We start from the raw sequence: 21,918 nt of genomic DNA, 5'->3' as shown, positions 1-21,918 counted from the left end.
CTTTCCCTAAGCAGGATGGGAGCTAGGGAGTGGGGATTGTGGTCATCTTGTAGCACTTTGTCTATGCTGCTCCTTTCTCCTCATGCTTTTCCTCTGTTCCAGCCTGGGTTTCCTCCTGGAGGGTACAGTTGTTCACAAGCTGCTCCAGTGTGGGCCATTGTCACAGGCTGCAGTTCAAGTTCTCCAGTGTGGGTCCCTTCCTGAAGGACTGTACCCTGTGGAACAGACTGTTCCAGTGTGGGTCCTCCATGGGGTCACAGGTCCTGCCAGAAAATCGGCACCTGCATGGGCTCCTCTCTGCAAGCTACAGCTCCTGCCAGGAGCCTGCTCCAGCATGGACTCGATAGGCTGCCGTTTCCTTCAGGGCACATCCACCTGCTCTGGTGTGGGGTCCTCCATGGGTAGCAGGGTGGATGTCTGCTCCACTGTGGTCCTCCGTGGGCTGCAGGAGGACAACCGGTGTCACATGGCCTTCAACACAGGTTGTAAGGGAATCTCTGCTCTGGCACCTGGAACACTTCTTCCTTCCCCATCACTGACCTTAGTGTCTGCAGGGCTGTTTCTCTCACATGTTATCACTTGTCTCAGTTTTGGAGTGCTTTTAACCTTTCTTAAATATGTTATCACGTAAGTGCTGCCAGTGATGGGTTAGGGTTTGGGCGGTGGTGGATCTGTCATGGAGCTGCCTTTCTGCAACAAGCTTCTGGTATCTTCTCACAGAAGCCACCCCTGCAGCCTCCTACCACAACCTTGCTGTATAAATCCAATACAGGAATAAATGACTGATGTCAGGGAGTGTTTACAGTATTCCATACCAACTTTCAAGTCTACTGTATGTTCATGAACTTTCTTGTTATTTTTTCCCCCAGTTAAAATATTTGGATTGCATACTTGGCATACATTAAATGAATTCTCAAGTCTTCTCTGTAACTATCCTTCAAATTTTACACGTCTTCCAAAGTATAGTGCAGTGATGTACAGAAGTGACCTGCTGAATGTACACAGCTTTTCTCCTGGGATGTGTGGCTGTGGATATATTCTATGGAGCTCCTGAGAACTTTCACAACTTCTGACTCTTAAATCCAATTTTGTGTCCTTGATAGAAAAATACAGTTCTCCCATTGCTTTGTTTTGTTACAAAGGTATTTTTTATACATGTCTTCAGCCTACTGTGCCTCTGAAGCACCTTTTGGGCTGCAAGAGTGCTAGATATGTTCTGGTGTTTTCTGTGAATGGAAATGGTTGGGTTTTCCTGTCTTTGTCACAACTTTCTTCTCCCTAGTTACCTTTGTGATGTAATGCCATGAACCCCAACTGGCTTTGGTAAACTTTAGTGATAATCAGGTTGAGTGGCAGTTGAGAAGATCCTAAGGGCTGATTCTGATTTGGGACTGGATATTTATATGCTTATAGTCTCTAGATTTAATTCCTTGCTTGTTCCTGTGTTTTGCTGTAGGGTATGTTGTATGTGTTACTTCATAAATCTTCAAGGGAGGATAAGGCAATTAAGATTTTTCTTCAGAGCTTTGATTGGTATTGTATCTGAGATTGCTGGCAGCTTTGTTTTTATGGTTATGTACCTGGTAACAATTGTTGAAAAACTGAATTGCAGTTTGAGCACATCTGTTCTGTGGTGAATGGGATAAACACAAAGTTCCCTTTATACTGCCTAATTTCTTTGAGTTCAGATACTTCTATGTTTTTGTTAACACCTGGTGGAGCCAAAGATGGGCTGTTAACAGGCCTATGTTGTTGTGCTTAATGACTGTGTAATTTATGATCTAATACTTGTTTGCACCTGGAGCAGAAAGCTGTTTCAGCAAAATATTCTATTTTACTTGTTCATTTATGCTTAAAAATCCAATGAGCGTAATGTTTTTTGTTCTCTTACAGTTCAACTTTGTGGGAAAACTTTTGGGTCCACGTGGCAATTCTCTAAAGCGTTTACAGGAAGAAACACTGACAAAAATGTCTATTTTGGGAAAAGGTTCTATGAGGGACAAGACAAAGGTAAGACACAAGTATGTTAGTGGAGTGTTTGATGCTGAATTTGTAACTTAGCTAAAACTTGAGGTGAACAGATGCCATGATAAAAATAGAAGCAAACAAAAGGTGTAGGAGAGCCTTGTATTGGTCGGGTTCAGATGGAGTCTGTTGTCTGAGGAGACTGTTCTCACCGAGTGTTTAGAGGCTGTGAGGAGTTGTACATGGGCCCCTCAGACTCTGGTGCTTGGAGGTGTAAGTGGGGCATGCTAGCAGTGGCATGTCCTAGGTAGGTCTTGTACAGCTTATGAGTAATGCCCAAGTGAATGTGGCAGTGGTCTCAATTTTAAAGGAACCTGACCTCCAGATTGATCCAAACAAACATTTTCACATAAAATTATGACATTTAAATTTGGTAACATTTAATAGCATTTCTAGACAGAGATAAGCAGTTGAAAGGAGATAACACAAAACCAGAAATGTCACAGCTCTGAAGATGGCTTATGCAGCTAAAGCAGTTGACAAATTGCAATTGCTTCTGTAGGAAGTATTTGGTTATAGTGGGTGTATCATCACAAGAGCCAGAGCAGACAGCAGAATAGGAACCTTTAGCTTCATAGGTGCTTGTACTCATCATTTTCACTCTCCACTGAAACAGATCTCTGGCTAAATTTGTAGCAGGAAGGTGTACACCAGTGAGATGTCACCTGTCTGGGAAGCTGCATTTTTTTAATTGAAGCATTCCTAATGGTACAGATTAAAACATTGAACATATCTGTGGCCTGTAGCATCCTCTGTTTTACAGACCTCCAGTAAAATCCTTCTGTGGTTATGGAATCTGAAACTTAAAAATATTGTGGGATATATAAAGACTGATAATCATATGCATATGGAAGAGTGACTTATAGGGCTGGCTACTGAATTTCCTAAACTTTATTTGTTAGCACGTTTTCCATCAGCCAAATAAAAGTTGTGATTTATCTTAAGAACCTGGTCAGAGCCCATAAAGTGTTCTCTGCACTTAAGAGCTCACTCTTCAATTCCTTCCTGAAAGTATTTTTATTAAATATAATTTGCATCATTATAACTTAGGTTTATACAAATTCATTCTCCTATAATAAAGGTTTGAAGATGAGGGATTTGTTTGAATGGGAGTTATGTGATACATAATACAGGTAATGAGACTTTAAATGTTTCCCAGTTATGAAAAACTACATTTATAGTAACATTAGGGAATATGACAGTTCAACCAGGAAAGAATATAAACTAAACTTGCTCTATCCCAGAATGACAAAATAAGTCTCCAAATTGCTTTAAATGACACATGGTAAACTTTGTCAGTTCTCCTGGAATGTGTCAAACTAACATTATTCTGTTGCTACATTACAGGTTTCCATATCAAAATACATTGGCATGGAGTAGGAAGTATAAAAAGCAAAAAGCTTGTTTTAGTAAAAGTAGGAGCTTATGCTGAGAAGTTGAGATCCTAACTTGAGTCTTAGATTCCTGGGAAAAGGGTCTTAAAGGTTTCTATTTGAATCATTCTCTCGTTTCCTTTGGTAATGAAGTAATTGTTAAAATTTTTATTTGACTTTCTTGATTGAGATGCTAGCCAAAACTGCTTAAGTAATTTTTTTTTTTAAAAAAACTGTGTGGCTAATTTTGGTAATGAAGTAATTGTTAAAATTTATTTGACTTTTTCTTGATTGAGGTGCTAGCCAAAACTGCTTAAGTAACTTTTTTTTTTTTAAAAACTGTGTGGCTAACAAGGTGGTTAGTTTAGTGAGCTGTTTGCAGAAACTTCAGCACAGCTCATCTTTGAGTTCAGAAACAGCAAGATTCCTGTCACTGTGGGTCTGGTTGTGTTTTTAAAAGTGACAGCAGAGAGGAGCCAGTTGAATACTCTGCATTAATAGAGCTGGATTAGTTTCTATGTACAATTTGGAATAATGCTTCACTGAGTATCATTCAGAACTAAAGCAGACCAAATTAAGGAGACTGTTTCCAGTACCGAGTTGAACCAACAGGATGTGTAAGTACTGGTGCTACAAAGGGATCCTACCACCTAGTAACCTAAACCAGGTTGCATTCATCCCTAGTTCTTTGGGAACAAAGCTCAGCAAGCTGCAAACTGCATGTAGAGAATTTAACCAAACTAGAGAACCTCAGATTTTTCTCTAGTTTGATGTAGACTTTCTATGTAATTGTTTCACTGATAACTTATTTCACTGGCAAGTAACTCATATTTTATGTTGATATTAGAATCATAGCATCATACAGGCTGGAAAAGACCTTTACATAGTGTCCAGCTGTTAACCTAGTACAGCCAAGTCCACCACTAAGCCATGTCCCTAAGCCTCATTTCTACACACCTTCTAAGTATCTCCAGGGATGGTGACTCCACCACTTCTCTGGGTAGCCTGATCCAGTGCTTGATAACCCTTTCAGTGAAGAAATTTCCTAATATCCAACCTTCCCTGGCACAACTTGAAGCTGTTTCCTCTTGTCCTATCACTTGGGAGAAGAAGCTGACCTGTGTTTGCAACAGCCTCCATTTGAGTAGCTGTAGAGAGCAAGGAGGTTTCCTCTGAGCCTCCTTTTCTCCAGACTAAACCACCCCAATTCTGTCAGCCATTCCTCATAGGACTTGTGCTCCAGACCTTCACTAGTTTCCTTGCCCTTCTTTGGACCTGCTCCAGCATCTCAAGGTCCTTCCTGTACTGAGGAGCCCAAAGCTGAACCCAGTATTCAAGCTGCAGCCTCACCAGTGCTGAGTGCAGGGGGAAGATCACTTTCCTAGTCCTGCTGGCCACACTGTTTCTGATACAAGCCAAGAGGCTGTTGCCCTTCTTGGCCACCTGGGCATACTGCTGGCTCATATTCAGGTACTTTTTGATGGTGATCACAGGTTCTGGATGAGCCACGATGTCAGAGGCTCTGCATCAGTCACATTTCTAAACATTTGTTAGTATGAGTACTAAATTACCAGCTTAAAATGAATAATGATTCTTACCTCTTTCCTGAGATAAAGTGGCAGTTAGCTACATAGCCTTCTCTAGGAAAAATTTCTAAATGCTTAATTACTCTTACTTTTTTAACTTGAAGAGAACTTCAAGTTATGTGAAGGATTGGGAAAATGTAGTGAAGATCACCATTATCTCTTACAAGTTCTCCAGGGAACAATTTAGATGAACCAGGATAATAGATGCAGATAAACCAGTTTGACTTTAAATCCATTTTGGGTCTCAGTATTTCTCTAGCTCTGACTTGTAATTGCCTTTTTAGAATGTCCAGTTTGCTTCCTAATAAGAAAACTGTCTTTAGGAGTATATTTGGAAAAGTCTTTCCTGTATCTTTGCTTACTACTACTTAAACTTAGGTCTATAGAATCAGTCTAGGCTTCTATTTTCATCTCTTGTCAACATCTGGAGGACCATTTCATGTACCTACTTGTGATATAGAATATCCAAATTCAGTAATTCTCTTCAACTAACATGTTTTTTCAAGCTGTGCTGTCATTTCATCACTTTTTGCTGCTCAGTGCTGATACCTTCTGCTAGACTAGTCAGGCTTTCCTGTGTATATAGAGGAGTGAAAAAGTAAACTGACTCATTTCAGACTTTCTGTATTCCATGGCAACATTGCTTTTATATTCTATATCTGAAGAAAACTTAAAGCCTTCTACCCCAATCGGCTATTCATGTGTTACCAATAGTTCAAAACTGGTACAGGCTTTTCAATAACTTGAGTGTTCTGAATGGTTTATAAAATCTGACAGAAGCCAAATTTAAGGTAACATTAAAAATAAATATCAGGTAGTACCTAAAGAAACTTAGAATCTAAATCAAAGGTGATGTCGTGAGGATGAAAATGGACAGTACTAGGAGCATATTTTGATAAATACTACAACTCAAGTTCTATTTTAAAGCAGTTTCTTGATGGCTTGACAAGTAGGATGAAAAGCAAAAGGCTCTATAGGTACAACAGAATATAGGGCAAAATATATTCACTATCATAGCAGGCACACTGCCATGAGCTGTGCTAGTGTTGTGCTGTATTCTGGACCGTGAGGGGATGAAATACAAGAGCACAAGGTACAAAGCAAACAGGGCAAGCTTTCTCCTAAGGCTCCCAGAGTACAATACTGCAGGGGTGTGTCTGCACAGAAAACATGAAGTTAAATCAGGTTGTCCAAATCATGAACCATTTGGTATGATAGATTGTGTGAGAAGATGTAAAATACAACTTATTTTTTTCTAAAAAAGGAAGTGCTGACCTTGGTGTCTTTTAGCACCCTTGTTCCACATGTGGTTTGCTTTCATCCTTTCAGCAGCTCTCAAACCTCTGTTGCAGTAGAGGAAAATGAACATTTGCTGTTTTGGGCAGCCAAGCAGCAGCCACATGCACTGGGCAAGCCTGGCCAATGTATACATTGACAAGGAATGGAAGGCAGAGGATTTTGTGAGGTTTAAAAATACTGTCAGTGAGGGAGACAGGGATGGGAATGACCTGTGGCTTTTGTTTCAGTCATCAAGAGGAATAAAAAACTCTGTAATGCTGTAATGTGTGCCCAAGGCTAGGAGATAGAGGCCAGTGAATGAGCTCATTCTCATTTGTGTGCTGTTAAAAGCTATGGAGAGAAGTGTTTTGCCAACTCATGTTACAGAAGTGAAGAAAAAAATCACAAGTGAACTTTGCAAGTGAAGCGAAGAAGAAAGGATAAAGTTACTGTAAAAGCTTGCTTATGGGAATGATTCTAGAACCACCTGCACTGAGATTTCCTACTTGTGTTTTTAAAATTGCTGATTGAAATCCTCTTTCACCAGGCACTGCACATGATATTGTGACTTCTCTATTGCTTATTGCTATTACCAGGCAAATTGATAATGCAGACATCTTTGAGCATCTAACTGCACAGTTGTTCTTTTTCCCCTTTAAAAAAGGGACAGGGACTCCTTCATAGGGTGTATATACTAAAAACTAAAGTACATGAGGAACTCTGAAAACATCTAGCTTTCCGTGCTAGATGACAGTTCTTATGTCTTGAATAACTGTGATTAAAGTAAGCACTGAAGTGAGAAACAGTGCCTCCTAAAACTAATATTCAAGAGCTGTAATGTTCATATTAATTTTATTTCCTGCTTCAGAAATCTGTTACTTTTATTGACAAGATAATGATTTTGCTGACAGTCTAATCCTACTGATTTTAGCCTCTAATATACTTGCTGTGGATGCTCTAACAGCTACCTAGATTCTGTTGATTTTTTTAAAATATCCTGTAGTCAGTTACAAAGCATAATGACAAAAGTTATTAGAAGCAGAAACAGATTGCTGCTTATAAACCTGAACCCATAACTAAGGGGTGTATGTGTAGAAATTTCAACTATCAAAACTATAATTTTAGTAATCCAAAGGATAAAGTACTTACCTGGTGCTTGCTAAATAATAAACAGCAGAAGAAAATTCTTAGGGCTTCTGTATTTTGACAGCAGAACTGCTAAGAATTTGTTATGTTATCTGGTAATGCAATTAAATGATTTTTAACAATGGTTTAGTCTCAGAATGCATCTGTCAGCTCCACATGGGAGGCAGGGAGTCTGTGAGACTAAGAAATGGTCTCCTCTAGGTCTGTGAACGTTTTGCATGTGAATGCAAGTATTTGACAACTGAGCTCTGCTCCACTACATTGAAATCATGTTTGCTCTGTTATATTGAAGTGTTGAGTGAAGCAGAATAAAAGAAACTCTATTCTGAAATAGCCACTGAACTCTTTCTCTAATGTCCTTCTCCCTTCTGCCATGCTGTTAATCTCATGTCCAAGTAGCCCAGATTTGTGAAGGATGTGCTCATGGGGTAAAAATCTCCATGAGAATAGAAAATAAGAAATATCTGAGCAGTGCAACAATACTAAAATGGAAATAGTGGTAAAATCTTGTTCTTGTGGAGCATTAGATCAAACCTTTTCTTGAGAAAAGAGACTTGAAGTTTACTTATGTTTCTCCATGTCTTCTCCATGAATGTGGTACATTTGGGAACACCTGTGGGAACAGCCTTCCTTGTGTTCCAGCTCCTGTATGTGAGCAGAAGCTGATGGGTCCTTTTTTCTGTTACAAGTCACTATAGTGTAAGTTTTCTTATAAATGGTATTCTCATATTTTAGCAACAAGATTGGTTTTAAGTGTGTAAGGAAAAGTATGTAATTTTAGTTGAGGTGTTACCACCTGGACATGGGTGAACAGTATGTACAGATGCCTCTGAAGCAAATTTAACACTTGCACTGTAATATATTTAAAATAAGAAGGTGGAAATAACCCAACATTTTTCTTATCTCCTAGGAGGAAGAGTTGAGAAAAAGTGGAGAGGCAAAGTACTTCCACCTAAATGATGACCTGCATGTTCTAATTGAAGTATTTGCTCCACCAGCAGAGGCATATGCCAGAATGGGACATGCATTGGAAGAAATCAAGAAGTTCCTCATCCCTGTTAGTATCTTTAGTTTTTTTATAAGAATTTTTAGTCTTGAGTGACAACTTTGGTCCATAACATTCTTACTGTATGATACTGGTAAAGTCATGTTGTGTAAATTCCTTCACCTGTGAAGATGGGGTGATGCTTACAGATACTTTTGGTACAGGTGGTTAATGGATGTATGCATACCTGCCTACATACAGTCTCATCTCAGGATATGACCTATAGTAAAAGAACTTACTCTTGCTTAACTAGTCATGTGCAAAGTAATTAAGTTCACAAGTAATTGAAAAAAGTCTAAAATATGGGGGGGAAAAAAGCTGATTTGCTTAAGGTGGGGCTTGTTGGTGTTCTTGGTTCACTTGAAGCATCAGCACAGGGTTCTGCTTCACCAAGAAGAAATAAGTTTTAATTAGTAGGATTACTTCTATTCATAATTTTGTTTTAGTGTTCAGTGCTGAGAATAAATTTTTTTCCACAAATTCAGTGATACATGGGTTATACTTGTCTTCTGGTGTGTACTTTAACTTGTGATGTATCCCATGTAAGATATCCATACAATTTCAGTATAATTTTACTCCAGGTTTAGGATATGTATAGACAATGGTGTTGAAGGGTTTCTAGTGTCTTTCTATGGACTCCTTTATTTGCTTCTCATGTAAGGAACAACCTTGATTGTTTCATGATATTAAACTTCTTGGAACAATCCAAGCCCTCAAGTTGCTGGAGCACTTGAGGTGGTGTTACAGTGGATTTCCAAACTATTAGCTCTTCAGTGAACATTCTTCTATTATTGATTATCAAATGAATGAATGTAGAAAGCAAGGCATTGAAAAGGTCCATTGTGTTCTGTTTATTTGTATTTTTAGTGATTCATGGGAGATGTAGGCAAGGAAACTTTAAGTATCTGAGTGACAGCAGCACAGAAACGTTTGAGGGTGTAGTCAGTGTAGCTGTATCCAGGACCAGTTGGGGATGCTTGTGTGGCCACTACAGCCTCTTGGGAGTGAACTTCCAGCTGTACTCCAGGATGAAGCAGCTGGTGCTGATGACCTGACAGTGACACAGGTATTTTTTGGATTTTAGTTGGTACTAAACCTAGTCAAGATCTATGAAACTAAGTCTTCAAGTGTCTGGAGTGGGTTATGTTCTCTTTGAGTGTTTCTTTTGGCATGTTTTTGTCTGAATGAAAGATGGTTCATAGGCCCCAATACCACTCCATGACATGTACCAAGGCATAGGTAGCAGTCATCAAGAGATTGATTTAGGAATATGTCCTGGTGTGAAATATGCTATTGTGAATGCACATTATGGTAGTTCAAAACCAAATAACTGTCCTGAGCATCACATTCTCTTGTTATGAAGAAGCAAGCATCATGTGAAACTTTGTCTGCAGGTTCTAAAATGGCTTTTGCCTGGATGTATGTGAAAAAAAGGCAAATAACTACACTAATGTTCAAACTTACTAATTGATTAGGCAAGGGATACTCAACAGAATAGTTGTAGGAATGGTGGACTGTCATAATGTTGAAGGTTACTGTATTTACATGATTTATGACTTCATTGTGTGAAGAGATAAGGGAGAATTAAATTCTTGGCTATTCTTGAGCAAAGAGCTGCTTTCTTTTTAGATGGCAATATGCTCAATTTGATAAGTGATTTTTACAGGCACTGGAAGTAAGGATATAGCTAATCCCCTGCCCCCTTCATCAGAGATCTTATTTTTCTTCATTGAGCTTAATTCACCTAATGTCATAATAAATGAAGTAAGCTTATCAAAACCTATCCATTGCTCTACTGCTGTTAAGCCAATAGAATTACAGACTGGTAATGAGCAATCCCCTTCATTGGTTGTACATTTCAGTCTCAATTTTTGGTCATTGCATCTTTATTGTATTGAGCTGAACTGATGCTACATAATCTTCTCTGAACTATGGGATCATGCCAACGCTGGCTTAATTTCCCTTTGGCTTTTCAAATGTAATCTTATCAGTATGGTTTTAAATGCTTTAATCTCTTCTGCCTGCCCCTTCACCCCCCCCTTACAGCAGCCACTCCAGGAAGCAATAAGCTTTGTCCTCTCCAGAACTAGCATTTGAACTGCTGCAAAATACAACTTGATTTTTTTATCTAAGGTCTGTGGTGGCTTTCTTAGAAAATAACTAGCTTTATTTCAAGAGAAGTCCTGCTATCAATATATAACATGATCTTAATTTGTGTTTTTCTTGCAGTGTAAGCTAATTATGCGTTCCCACAACTTCAGATGTCAAGCCTAATTTATGAGCATGATCATTGTTCAGTTTGCAGATCAGGCCTGAGTATACAATCACAATTGGTGCCAGAATGTAGGATACAAAACATCCTTGTAGTAGCTGACTATAGAAAGAATGTTGTGGCTTCTCTTCTCAGATTTTCTTTTTTAGATCCACCAACAAGCAGCTTTGCATTGAAGCTCAGCCTCAAGTAGCTGCAGTGGTGTATTTCTCTTTAAAGTGCTTGTGGAACCCAAACCAAGACACAACCTTGATTTGAGTTGTGTTTTTTTTTTTGGCTGTGCTTATAATATTGCCTTGATTCTCACCTGTTGTGTGCAGGTAGAATTCTAGCTTCTGGATATTCAAGTATATAGTATATAATACAGAATCATAGTGATTTTATGATTGTATTTTCTCCTTTTAATTAGTCCATCTTTGTTCTGTCCAGACCCTCTGATTAGCAGTCTGTTAGATTGATAGGTGTTGTGCTCTTTACTAATTTATCCCAGAATTCTGCTGTCAGTTAAGACAAAATGCCAAGTACTTCCACCCTTACCTCCTCTCAGGTCCTGTACTATACCATGATTACTGCAGTTTTGGTAAACAGGATTTTTTTTTAGCCTTTGCTTAATTTTTGAGTAGTAGTAAATTATCTGACAGCTACAGCATTATAGTTATGCTTTGCTGTTGGTTACCCAGGTTTTCCTTGTCTTTAAAGCAAAGTGTAGAAATCTGTAGCAGTTTTTACATGAACAGAACTTATAGGCTTTCCCTGTAGTCTACCTTACCTCCTGCATATTCAGTTTGTGAGATGAGGTGATGAAATAGTGTGTAATGGCATTTGGAACAGCTATTGGACTTGGAAAACTCACACACTTTTCTTCAAGGTGTGTGTGTATGAAGGTGGCTGATAACTATTACTTACTGCCAGGATAAAGATCTGCCTGGGCATTTTTTTAGGACAGATCCATGCAAAACCATATGCAGTTTTGCATTCTATTTAATGTTGTTACCAATATTTGGAATAACTTAGAATAAATTCTTAAGTTACAGATAATCCCAAGGAGAGCTGTTGCCAGTCTGTTGATCAGGGCTGGTTGAAAATCACAAAAATCTGGAAGAATATTGCTCACTTGGGTCATGTAAGTAATTCCATCTAGGGGGAAAATCTCATGCATAAGTCTTGATGACTTAATCATTCCTGCAGAAGAAAACATCTTACATGTTCAGAGAAGACTAATCAAAGTCAGGATGGGTAATATTCATAAGATGAGCCTCCCTCTGTTCACTTGAATTCATCAGCAGTATTGGACTGAAGTTCAAGTGTTGCCTCTGCCTAAACTGTACAGGACAGGGTTGCAGTCAGAAAAGTTTCCATGTTACTCTCACAGGTGAAGAAGAGCTTGCCTCCTCCCTCTAAACGTGCTGTTTTCCAGCAGTGGGCATTCATACTTTGAGCATCTGTTACTTTTAATTGAAGAATCATTTCAGAGTCGAATGGATTAACACCATCCCTTATTGTGGTGATGTGCACTTGTACTGGCACTTCCTTGTACTGCCTCTTCACTTTGTCCTCCTGCTGCCTCTGGTGTGTGAGATAAGGACCATATCTCCTGTGCCTTTGTGCAGTGGAGCCCTTGTCTATGCCTAAGGCTGCTGGTATGTCTAGTAATGTGCTACAGGGAAATGAAAGGATTGGGGAGAAAAAGGACCCAACACATGCAGTGGTAACTTAAGTGTGTCTCTGCTAGGAAATGAAATCAATGTCAAATGAGCAAAGGTATTTTTCTAGGAAGCTAGACATTCTCAAGGGCATCTCTGATCTGTGCCATGTCAGAACTTTGAGACAAGTATTGTTGTGCATTTTTAGCTATTTATTACCATTTTGTTTCAAAGTTGAAGCTCTTCATTCCATACTTTGCATAGAATTTTGCCTTTGTCAGCAGTGCTGGTCCAGCAAAAAAGTAAGAAATTTAAAATGAGTCTCTGTGCAGTAGTTGGCCAAAATAGTGTTCAGTTGCCTTGTTCTGTTCTACCCCTTCTGATGGTTTGGCTGTGTATGAGTTGCAAGGTTTTATAGCAGTCTGTTTCTCAGAAGCTCCAATTATGCAGTTTGAAACAGTTGACTCAGTTGTCCAGGCCTTTCCTCACCTTGCTTGTTGGTTGGTTCCTGCTGCTACTTAGAGGATGATCTCAGATGTACAGTTGAGTTAAATTTCAAAGACTATTTGAAATAGTGTGGGCAGAATGTCCTTAGTGCCACTTTTGGAACAGTAGTAACTATCTCCAGCAATGGCCTGTAAAGGGAAACTTTGGAAGCTATGGGGAAGGATAATGGAGATCTTTGTTTGTAAACGTTTTAATCTTTCAGTGCAGAGTTCTGTTACAGTCAGTGTTCTGATCCAAGGCTGCCTGACACAGTTTTGGTACTCACCTAGTGCATAGATGTAATAAAATCAGATTTTTTTAATAGGAGATGCAGATCCTTTGTTTTGTAACAGAAACGTAATAGTAGGTGATATTTGGGCAAATCTGCTTTCTTGAAATGGAGGGATTTGCAGAAGAGCTGTTGTATCAGGAGTGTCACTTGTTATTGGAGGACCTGTTAATAGATGGACAGTGTGTTTATGTAAATATGGAGTAAAGAGCTCCTTGCTGTAACTGTTTTATTCCCATGCAGTATGCTGGTTTTGGAGGGTGACTCAAGGTCCCTGGAAAGGCTCTTGAGAAGTACCATATTAATTCCATGTAAATAACTTCAGCTTTCTTTTTGATAGACCTTGAGGGAGGATTTGTGCCAAATAAGAAACAAGCCATGTCTTCAAATTGTTTAACCTTGCATGTTCTAGAACTGAAATTTTTAGAGCTGTTATTAGAGAATGGTGCATGTTTGTATTGAAGGAATTTAATTGTTCTTTAACTCCTGATTTTAAGTGTAGATGTCTAAACTGTCCTTAGTTGTTAGGGGCTATTCTCTACAGCATATTGTGTATTGCTTTGCAACACTAGACAATGTAATTTTTCCTGCTTTTAACAGTCTTTCTTCAGCTGGAACTACAAACAAGATCTCAGCTCAGAAATGGGACCTTGATAATTTTGTTGTGGTTTCTCCCTATCTACGGTACTCTAACACTGGCTTTTTAATTGGTAAAGCTTGAGAGGGAGGTAATATGCAATGGGGAAGAAAAATTTGCCTGAGCAAACATAGCAGTTAATATGTAGAATTTCTTAAGAAATTCTTGACTGAATAATATGCCTGCAATATTCAGCATATTTAACTTCTTCAGTGGAGTGTTCAGCTGTGTGAGAGGAAACTTTCAGGAGCAGCATTTCCTGATGCTAACTCGGTGTGGTGGTTGAACAGTATAGTTTATCTCTCTGCCCCTTTTTAGGACTACAACGATGAAATCAGACAGGCACAGCTTCAAGAATTAACATATTTGAATGGTGGCTCAGAAAATGCAGAAGTTCCAGTAGTTCGTGGGAAACCATCTATTCGAGCCAGAGGAGTGCCGGTTCCTGCTCTCTCCAGGTAAGTACCTCGGCTCCAGTGGAATTCAATTTGAATGTGTGTATTTTAAGCTTCTCACTTCAAACACCAGAAAAACCCACCCCAGAGTACAAAGTGAAATACATGAAGGACCCTCAATAAGAGCAAAAGATAAGGGAAACCAATCTTGATTTGTTGAAGGTAGTGTAATTAGCTCTGAAATTAATTCACAATGGTGTCAAAATTTGTCAAACTTGAATGGTACCTAAATTAAGAAAAAATATACATTGTAAAGATGTTCAATCTTGCTGTGAGCAGCACTTGTGTGCTGCTGAATTCTGAGTTGCTCTTGAAGTGCATGTAGGGTCTGTCATATTTGCCCTACGGAGCTCGTGCCTTGCTTGACATGAATTTCAGACCCATTTCTCTAGAATGGAATGTATGTATTGCTTTTACTGTACTATGAAGTTTTTATTATAATCCTGATTAAGATAATGTTATAGAAGTGTTTTGCAGGTAGGATTTTAGTCTCATCTGTGTTGTGCTTGCTTTGTTAAAAAAGGGTTTTGTTTGATTCAGGAATAGGCAAGTCTACAGCTTCTCTTGCTTTATTTTTCTTTGACACAGGATGTGTTTTATTTTTACTCTAGCATCCCCTGTCTTCCTTGCAGTACTGAGATGACAGCTTCAACTCCTTTGAGTCTGAAAGTGTGAAAACAAGCTAAATAAAGTGCATGACTGTTTCTGTTACAGTACAGAGATTGTGGCTGCAGCAGCTAAATGTGACAGTTTCCTACAGTGAACTATTTTCCTTCAGTTCTGGCTATGGGGTTTATTAATGCAAGCTTTAAAACTTACATTTCAACTTTTAAGCCAATTTCAAAATATTCTGTAGTGTTTGAACTCAGATTAAGCATGTTAGAAGAAAAAACACTGAGGAATTATTCCTTATATACAGTTCTTACAATTATGTGGATTCTATAATGACGACTGCAAACATAATGGATAATCATGTAAAGAATTTAAACTTACTGTTGTATCCTCTAAGAATATAACTTTCTCTAAGAATACAAGAACAAAAATGTAAGTGATGTTGTGTAATAAATACATCTGTACCATTTAATTTCTTGATTTTAGTGTTCAGAGTAGTGGTAACTGTATACTAAGGCTCACTTTAGCACTGTCATCAGCCACACAAAGGTGCTTGCAAATTAGAATACACTTAATTTTGAAGATGGGTTTTTGCTAATTTTTCTTCAATTCTGAAATACTGTTTTTAACTTTCCCATAGATGCCTGTAACAGCTCTGCTACAGATGTTCAGTACAGAGACAGTTCTGTTTCATTTTTTTTCTTCATTTTTCATGTCTTTAAGCTAGTGGATGTGATACAGAAATTGTTTTGTCTGATCTTATCACTGAAGTTTCATACCTAGTTTCCACTGCTAGTATCTAGTACATGTGTGCATACTTTTCATAGTAATGAATTTGTAGCATCACTAGTCCCATCATCTGGATACTGGAAAATGATCTTTTCACACCTGCATTTTATGTAAGACACATGTTCTTAAGTAACTCACAAAATCCTTTGTAGTTCATCCTGTTGGCCTACAACTATTGAATTGTCTTCAGCATAAATTTAAATGTTACTAACACTTGATTTGGAGATGACAGCTAAAAACTGTCATCTCCTTTCTTATATATGTTCTAAAGAAAACTGAAAGGTTGTTGGTTTGTTACTTTAAGGCTTGTCTTTTACTGTAAGGCTCTTCCCCCTCAAACTGAAGTGCTCTGTTAGCATAAAAGATTGCTTGTGTGAAATTTAATGCTGTTGCTACTGTGATACTACAGCCATTGAGTTAAGTATCTTAAACTCAGTTGTAATACTCCTATTCCTTTTTAGCACAAATTCATTTCAGTGAGTAATACTGTTATTGAAGGAAGGCTTTGTTAAAGGCTTTGTCTTGGTTGTTAAATAAAACAGTTTCAATAGCAAGCATCCCTGAGATCCAGGAGAGGTTGAAGCAAAGCTTGAGAAGACTTGTAAAATGAAACCCAAACCCTTGACCCTATTCTCTTTGCAACCCATAGGATATTTCTAAGATAGCAGCCTTGGTACATGAAACATCCTGTTGAGGATGCAATAACTGCATGTGCTTAGGTTCCTGGTTTTTTTTTAAGTCTTTATTATTCCTGAGTAGTTTCACTTAAAAGAATCAAAGTACTAATTTATGCCTTTTTTTACTCCTTATCAGACATGTTGAAACTGGAGATAATGCATCTTATCAAGTGCCTTCTTTTAAGAAGACTTGTTACGTGTATGTTTAGCTCCATAACAAAACTTTACTTTGTAGAAAATGTTTGTGCTTGCATACAAAATTGTAGCTTGTGCACAGGTATTCCTGTATATGGTAAGTAATTTCCTAATGGTTGGGATTTGGTAACTTTTTTATTCTGCTGTTTCTGGCTTGTTCCAGATTTCTTTGAGTGAATTTTTTTATGACTCTAGAGAGAAGTAAGATTTTGGGGATGAGTGGATAGAATTTGCTTTAGAAGGGTTGTGTATGTTTTGAGCTTGGCCTTTGGGAATGTTTTCTTGTCATCATTGATCTCTGACATATAGCTGCTTCTTCCTGCCCTCTTGCCCCCATTTTTATTTCCTTTATCCTAATAGTGTTAAAGATGACCTTCAGATGTAATCACAACACTTCTATTTTCTGCAACATTTCTGCTGAGCATTTAACCTCCTTAGGTTGTACCTATCCCTTCTCTGCATGAGAATGGACATGAGAATCTTTCCCTGGTGGAAGTCTGGCTTTCAGTCCTTTGGTTTTAGTATAAATTAATACTATTCTTAAATTATTTTTTTGGAGATGACTAAAATGAAGTATCATACCAGTTACTTTTTAACTATTGTGCTAACAAGCTTAGAGGATCCCCTGTACGGTATGTGATGCTGTTACAGTTAGTAACTAAATGATGTGCCTCTTGGAATCTGTTTCTTTAAAGCATTTGAATTCCCATCCTGAATCAGTGCAATATAAATGATGATAATACTGAAATGTCAATTGAGACTTGCAATTAACTGACTGCAAATAAATGTGTTAACATACATGTTAATGTACACATTTAAGGACATTTTGCAGCTAAAGTAGCATTTCATCTCTAAAATATCAAATTCTTATTTTAAGAACAAGTAAATATAAGACTTAAGGATCACTCAATTCTGACTCTTAAGTTATATTGTAAAAGGGGAATTCTAGATGGTAGTAAGCCTAAAGATATGGATAATTCCTTGCTACCTTGGAGTGTATGCATGGGAATCAGCTCATGTCACTTGCAGCTAGAAATCACTGCTAGAATCAGAATGTTTGGGTTAGAAAGGGCCTTAAAGATCATCCAGTTCCAACCCCCCTGCCATGGGCAGGGACACCTCCCACTAGATGAGGTTGCTTAAAGCCCCATCCAACCTGGCCTTGAACACTTCCAGCAAGGGGCATCTACAACTTCTTTGGGCAACCTGGTCCAGTGTCTCATCTCCTTCATAGTAAAGAATTTGTCTAATCGTAACTGGAAGAGGATACTGTTAAACTGCTTTCCCATGTCCTCTGACTACATGTCCTGGTAAACAGTATCTCTTCACCTTTCTGATAAGCAGCCCCCCTCAAGTATTGCCAGGCAGCAGTAGGGGAAAGCTGATTGGGCTCACTCCTGGACTGAGAGAGGAGTTGTACTTCAAAGCAGGTATTTTGGTTTCACTAAGATAAGAGGAGGAAAAAGTCAGTATATAGGAATAGTCTAAAGAGAGCAAAATTCTGGTTTATGCTTGCATGAGAGTATGGGTTCCTCTACTTTCCTATTTATTGTTTTGTTTCATGTATCATTGTATGCATGGCTGAGATCCTCATGGTAGAATGACTAACTTTATCTAGGGAAAAATAAAACAGTTACACAAATTGTAGATGAGAATTTCTTGTCTTGTGTCAGAAGTAGTATGAGGTGGTGTGGATCACTGCTGTGTGTTCACAACTTCAAATTATGCTCTTATATGTCTGGAATCAAGTGGTTTCTTTCCTGAGGAATAACTTTTTGTTGAGAATATGTAGATAGTTTGCTGCAAAAGATTCTGTAGCACAAAAATTTGGCAACACTGGTTCAGGATTCAGGATAAAAGCAGGTATTATGTTCCTTGTTTTGTTTAGTCTTGTGATAAATATCCCATTTTTCACAATTGGAACACAAACATTGGTTTCAAATAAAAATGTGAAATCACTTAGTGTTAACTGCAATGATGAAATCCTTGTTCTGTCTGTGAGTGTTACCTAGATCTCAGTGTTCAATATTCTGCTGTTGGCATTTTAGAATAACAGGTATGTTATCTTTTGTGTGTAATAAAGCCTGAACAAAATATTTTGTTTGGGAAACATTGTAGTTGGTTGTGCTCAAAGGAAGAAAATGCATCAACATCTGGTAACAAAATCTGTTAAATCCATTCATTGAGCTGTTTAAATCCTTGCAGATGTATGGAACTATGAATGCTAATATGAAAAAATTTTCCTCATTGAATATCAGTGTTAGGGAACTAGCCCTAAATTTCATAAATACTTTTACTTTAAAGCCATTCTTGCACTTCCCCTTCTAGAGGGGAGAGATTGAGGAGCTTCATATTTATGAACTCATTGAATTTTTGTTCTTTCACTAAAAGTGAAGTAAAGCTTTGTGACTTGTAATTTCATAATCAGAGTAATTCTATGAAATCATCCAGTGAAAGGTGAAACTTGAAAATTGGTATAATACTAGAGAGAAGAAAGTGATAAATGAATAAAGAAGATAGAGCAATTGCTGAGGGAAGCTGGGAAGGAGTATGAGCGAGAGGCTATGCCTGCTACAGTCAATAGCAATAACGTAGTAGACTGGGAACAAATCCTAGAAGTACTGTGGGGCTCTGTAAAGTGGAAATGTCAAAGATTATTGCTAATGAAGGCTAAAGAGGAAGTGTTTAAGTAGTTTCCTATGGATGTATGAGTTGGTAAAATACTATTTTAGTGGCAATCAGGGATGAGCTTAGTACCTGTGAATGAATTCTAAACACTCACCATGTTCTAGCATTGTACAGTGTCATTCTGAAGGGTACTAGATACTCTTTAAAAGTTTTTTCCACACATTAACTACTCACTGTTTGAATAGAGTTCAATCAGTTACAAAATGAGTGCTTTAGTAATATTTTAACTGTACACAGCAAGGTACACTTCTCAGGTTTTTACACATTAAAATTATCTTCTGTAATACTATGTTTACAGATCACAGTAGCACATTATAACAAGTTTGTGAAATGCTTTTTCTCCTATTCTTTAATGTATATGCGATAGCTTTATAAAAATTAAATGCTTCCCTTGCAGTTTAGTATATCAGGAAAAAAAGTGTAAGTAATGGTGTTATGGGGGGAGGAGTCAGGTTCCAGCAAGAATAGTTTGTGATATGATCTTCAAGGGATGACATGACCTGGGAGTCAGATTATTTCCCTCCACTATTCTGAAACTGTTCACTGTAGTGAAACAAAAGACATTATAAAGAAAATCTCAGTAATTTATAGTCTAGTCCATGGTACCCAGATTGCAAATGCCTTTTTTCAATGCAGAGTCTACAATTTAACTATTCAGCTTTGAGAGTAAGAATAATATAACCATCTAATTACTTGTGCATTCAATGGGTGACATCCTTCACTGGGTGTACCACTGCCAAAGATTAGTACACTCAGGAAAATCAAAACCAAAGTAATATAGATGAAACATGTACTTCAAATTGTTTCATAGCCATAATAATCTTGTTTAGGGCAGGAAAACACTTGTTTTAGTAGGACTCAATGGTCTCAAGTACCTAGATGATCACTTTGTTGCTAAAGCAGGTCTAGAGGTGGCACTAATAGCATCTGGCTAGAAGCTAGGTTTTACTGTGTGTTTAAATACTGTTCATTTATTAGAACATACGGCGGTAGAAAATACACCTAATAGGTACTTAAGGAGTAGGTGTCCCTCCTCCAAAGAGACCTGTGAGATTCTGGATAGCATTCAGATGTAAAATTCAGAAGAACAGAGTTTTTCTTACAAATGTAGCAAAGAAACCCATACACTTGTCTCCCATGATACTTTGGTACTTACTTGCAATGTCAGAAATTTGAGGTATCAGAGACAAGAACTTCTTCACATGTCCTGAAAATCAGGCACATTAACTCTGTTTCAAAGTACTTAGATGAAGTATACAGAAAGTGTGAGGACAGGTATGTGAGGGGTTTCAGTGCCCACTTGTGTACACTGTTAGCCTGGATATATTTGCAATCTCACTACTCTAAAATGTTCTTATAGGCACTGGATATGAGAACATTCAAAAGACTTCTGAAAGGGAATAAGCATAGTAGTGAGGGGGGAAATAAAGGCAAAGAGACCCTTCATGTATTTCAGAATACAAGCAGGTAGTCAAGGCTGACATGAGCTGACAAATGAGATTTGATGATATGGAGCTTGAAAGGTTTGGGGATAGTGCTTTTGTAGCCTGTAGAAGTGGAAGCAAAGATCTTTTTCTTCTGTAGGAAAGAAACAGTGGAAAGACTAAGAGGGCTAACAGGCAGGAAAATGTATTGGGGGACAGATCAAATTTAGGACTCGGAAGCATTGGGATTGATGACTAATATAGTGCAGCTTTCTTTATCAAAACAAAAAGCAATTTCCAAGGGTTGTGCTGCTTGCAGTGAGACCATGAATTATATACCTGAACCAACACTGTGAATCAAGACTTGCTTATTTCTTGAATAAATATGCCATAAATCTAATTGAATGGAAATTTGCTATCCAATTACTGATGCTCCAGGAAACTTCAAAATCTACTTTTTCTAAATCTCAACATGAAAAATCATATGATTTTGGGAGGGGAGGCCCTTCATTGTCTTAAAGTTTTGATGTCACCTGAAACATCCATGCCATTTGAAAAGAATTTCAGGTGTGTTTATAAAGAAAAATAGTCTCTAGGCAAAGATGAGGAGAGATGGTGATGGCCTGCTGAGTAATGACCCTGGACTAGGAGCCATGGTGAACTTCATTTGATGGTAAGGTGTTGATGTGAATGTGTAGAGCAGAGCTGTGGTCTGAGTGAATTGAGTAGAATAAATGTAAATGTTAGCAGATGCTCCAAGGCTTTGGAATTTCTTGGTGAGACAGTTTGTGGGAGAAATAGGGTAGAGAAGACCTGTGCAGCTTCTTCAGACCTGAGAAGTGGATGGATACCCCTCAAAAGTAGTTGAATAGGAGAGGGAAAGTGTGATACAGAAAACAAAAGTAGGAAAGCTGGATCAGAATTGAGAGCTGTGGAAGGATTATCTAGAACCTGGATGGAAGAGAATTTAAGGGGACTAAACATTCCTAGGACCATCATTCTGCCCCTAATGGATAGACACATCTGCTAAGTAGACATACGTAAGTAGACTCCACCTGGAGTGCTGTGTCCAGTTCTGGGTTCCCAGGTGCAAGAGACATGGACATACTGGGTAGTTTAGTCAAGGAACATAAAGATGAACATCTCTGCTATGAGGAAAGGCTGACAGAGCTGTGACTATTCAGCCAGGAGAAGAGAAGCTCACCTTTTTTTCATGAGGGTGACTGAGCTGGTACAGGTAGCCCAGGGAGATTGTGGACTCTTCTTCCTTAGAGACATTGAAATGGCATGTGGATATG

General features: G+C 38.2%; 1 protein-coding gene across 1 annotated transcript in view; it reads left to right on the top strand.

Moving 5' to 3' along the window:
- The window catches only part of KHDRBS3 (KH domain containing, RNA binding, signal transduction associated 3), a 64,970-nt gene that overhangs the window by 9,377 nt on the left and 33,675 nt on the right, over positions 1 to 21,918 (top strand). Inside the window, exons 2-4 of the mRNA XM_008943303.1 lie at positions 1,894 to 2,010; positions 8,319 to 8,465; positions 14,099 to 14,238. Coding sequence (XP_008941551.1) covers positions 1,894 to 2,010; positions 8,319 to 8,465; positions 14,099 to 14,238 — 404 coding nt within the window. The remainder of the gene's footprint in view (positions 1 to 1,893; positions 2,011 to 8,318; positions 8,466 to 14,098; positions 14,239 to 21,918) is intronic.

Source organism: Merops nubicus, unplaced genomic scaffold (genome assembly GCF_000691845.1).
Source record: "Merops nubicus isolate BGI_N331 unplaced genomic scaffold, ASM69184v1 scaffold1167, whole genome shotgun sequence".
Lineage (NCBI taxonomy): Eukaryota > Metazoa > Chordata > Aves > Coraciiformes > Meropidae > Merops > Merops nubicus.
This window is presented reverse-complemented; position numbering and strand designations above follow the sequence as displayed.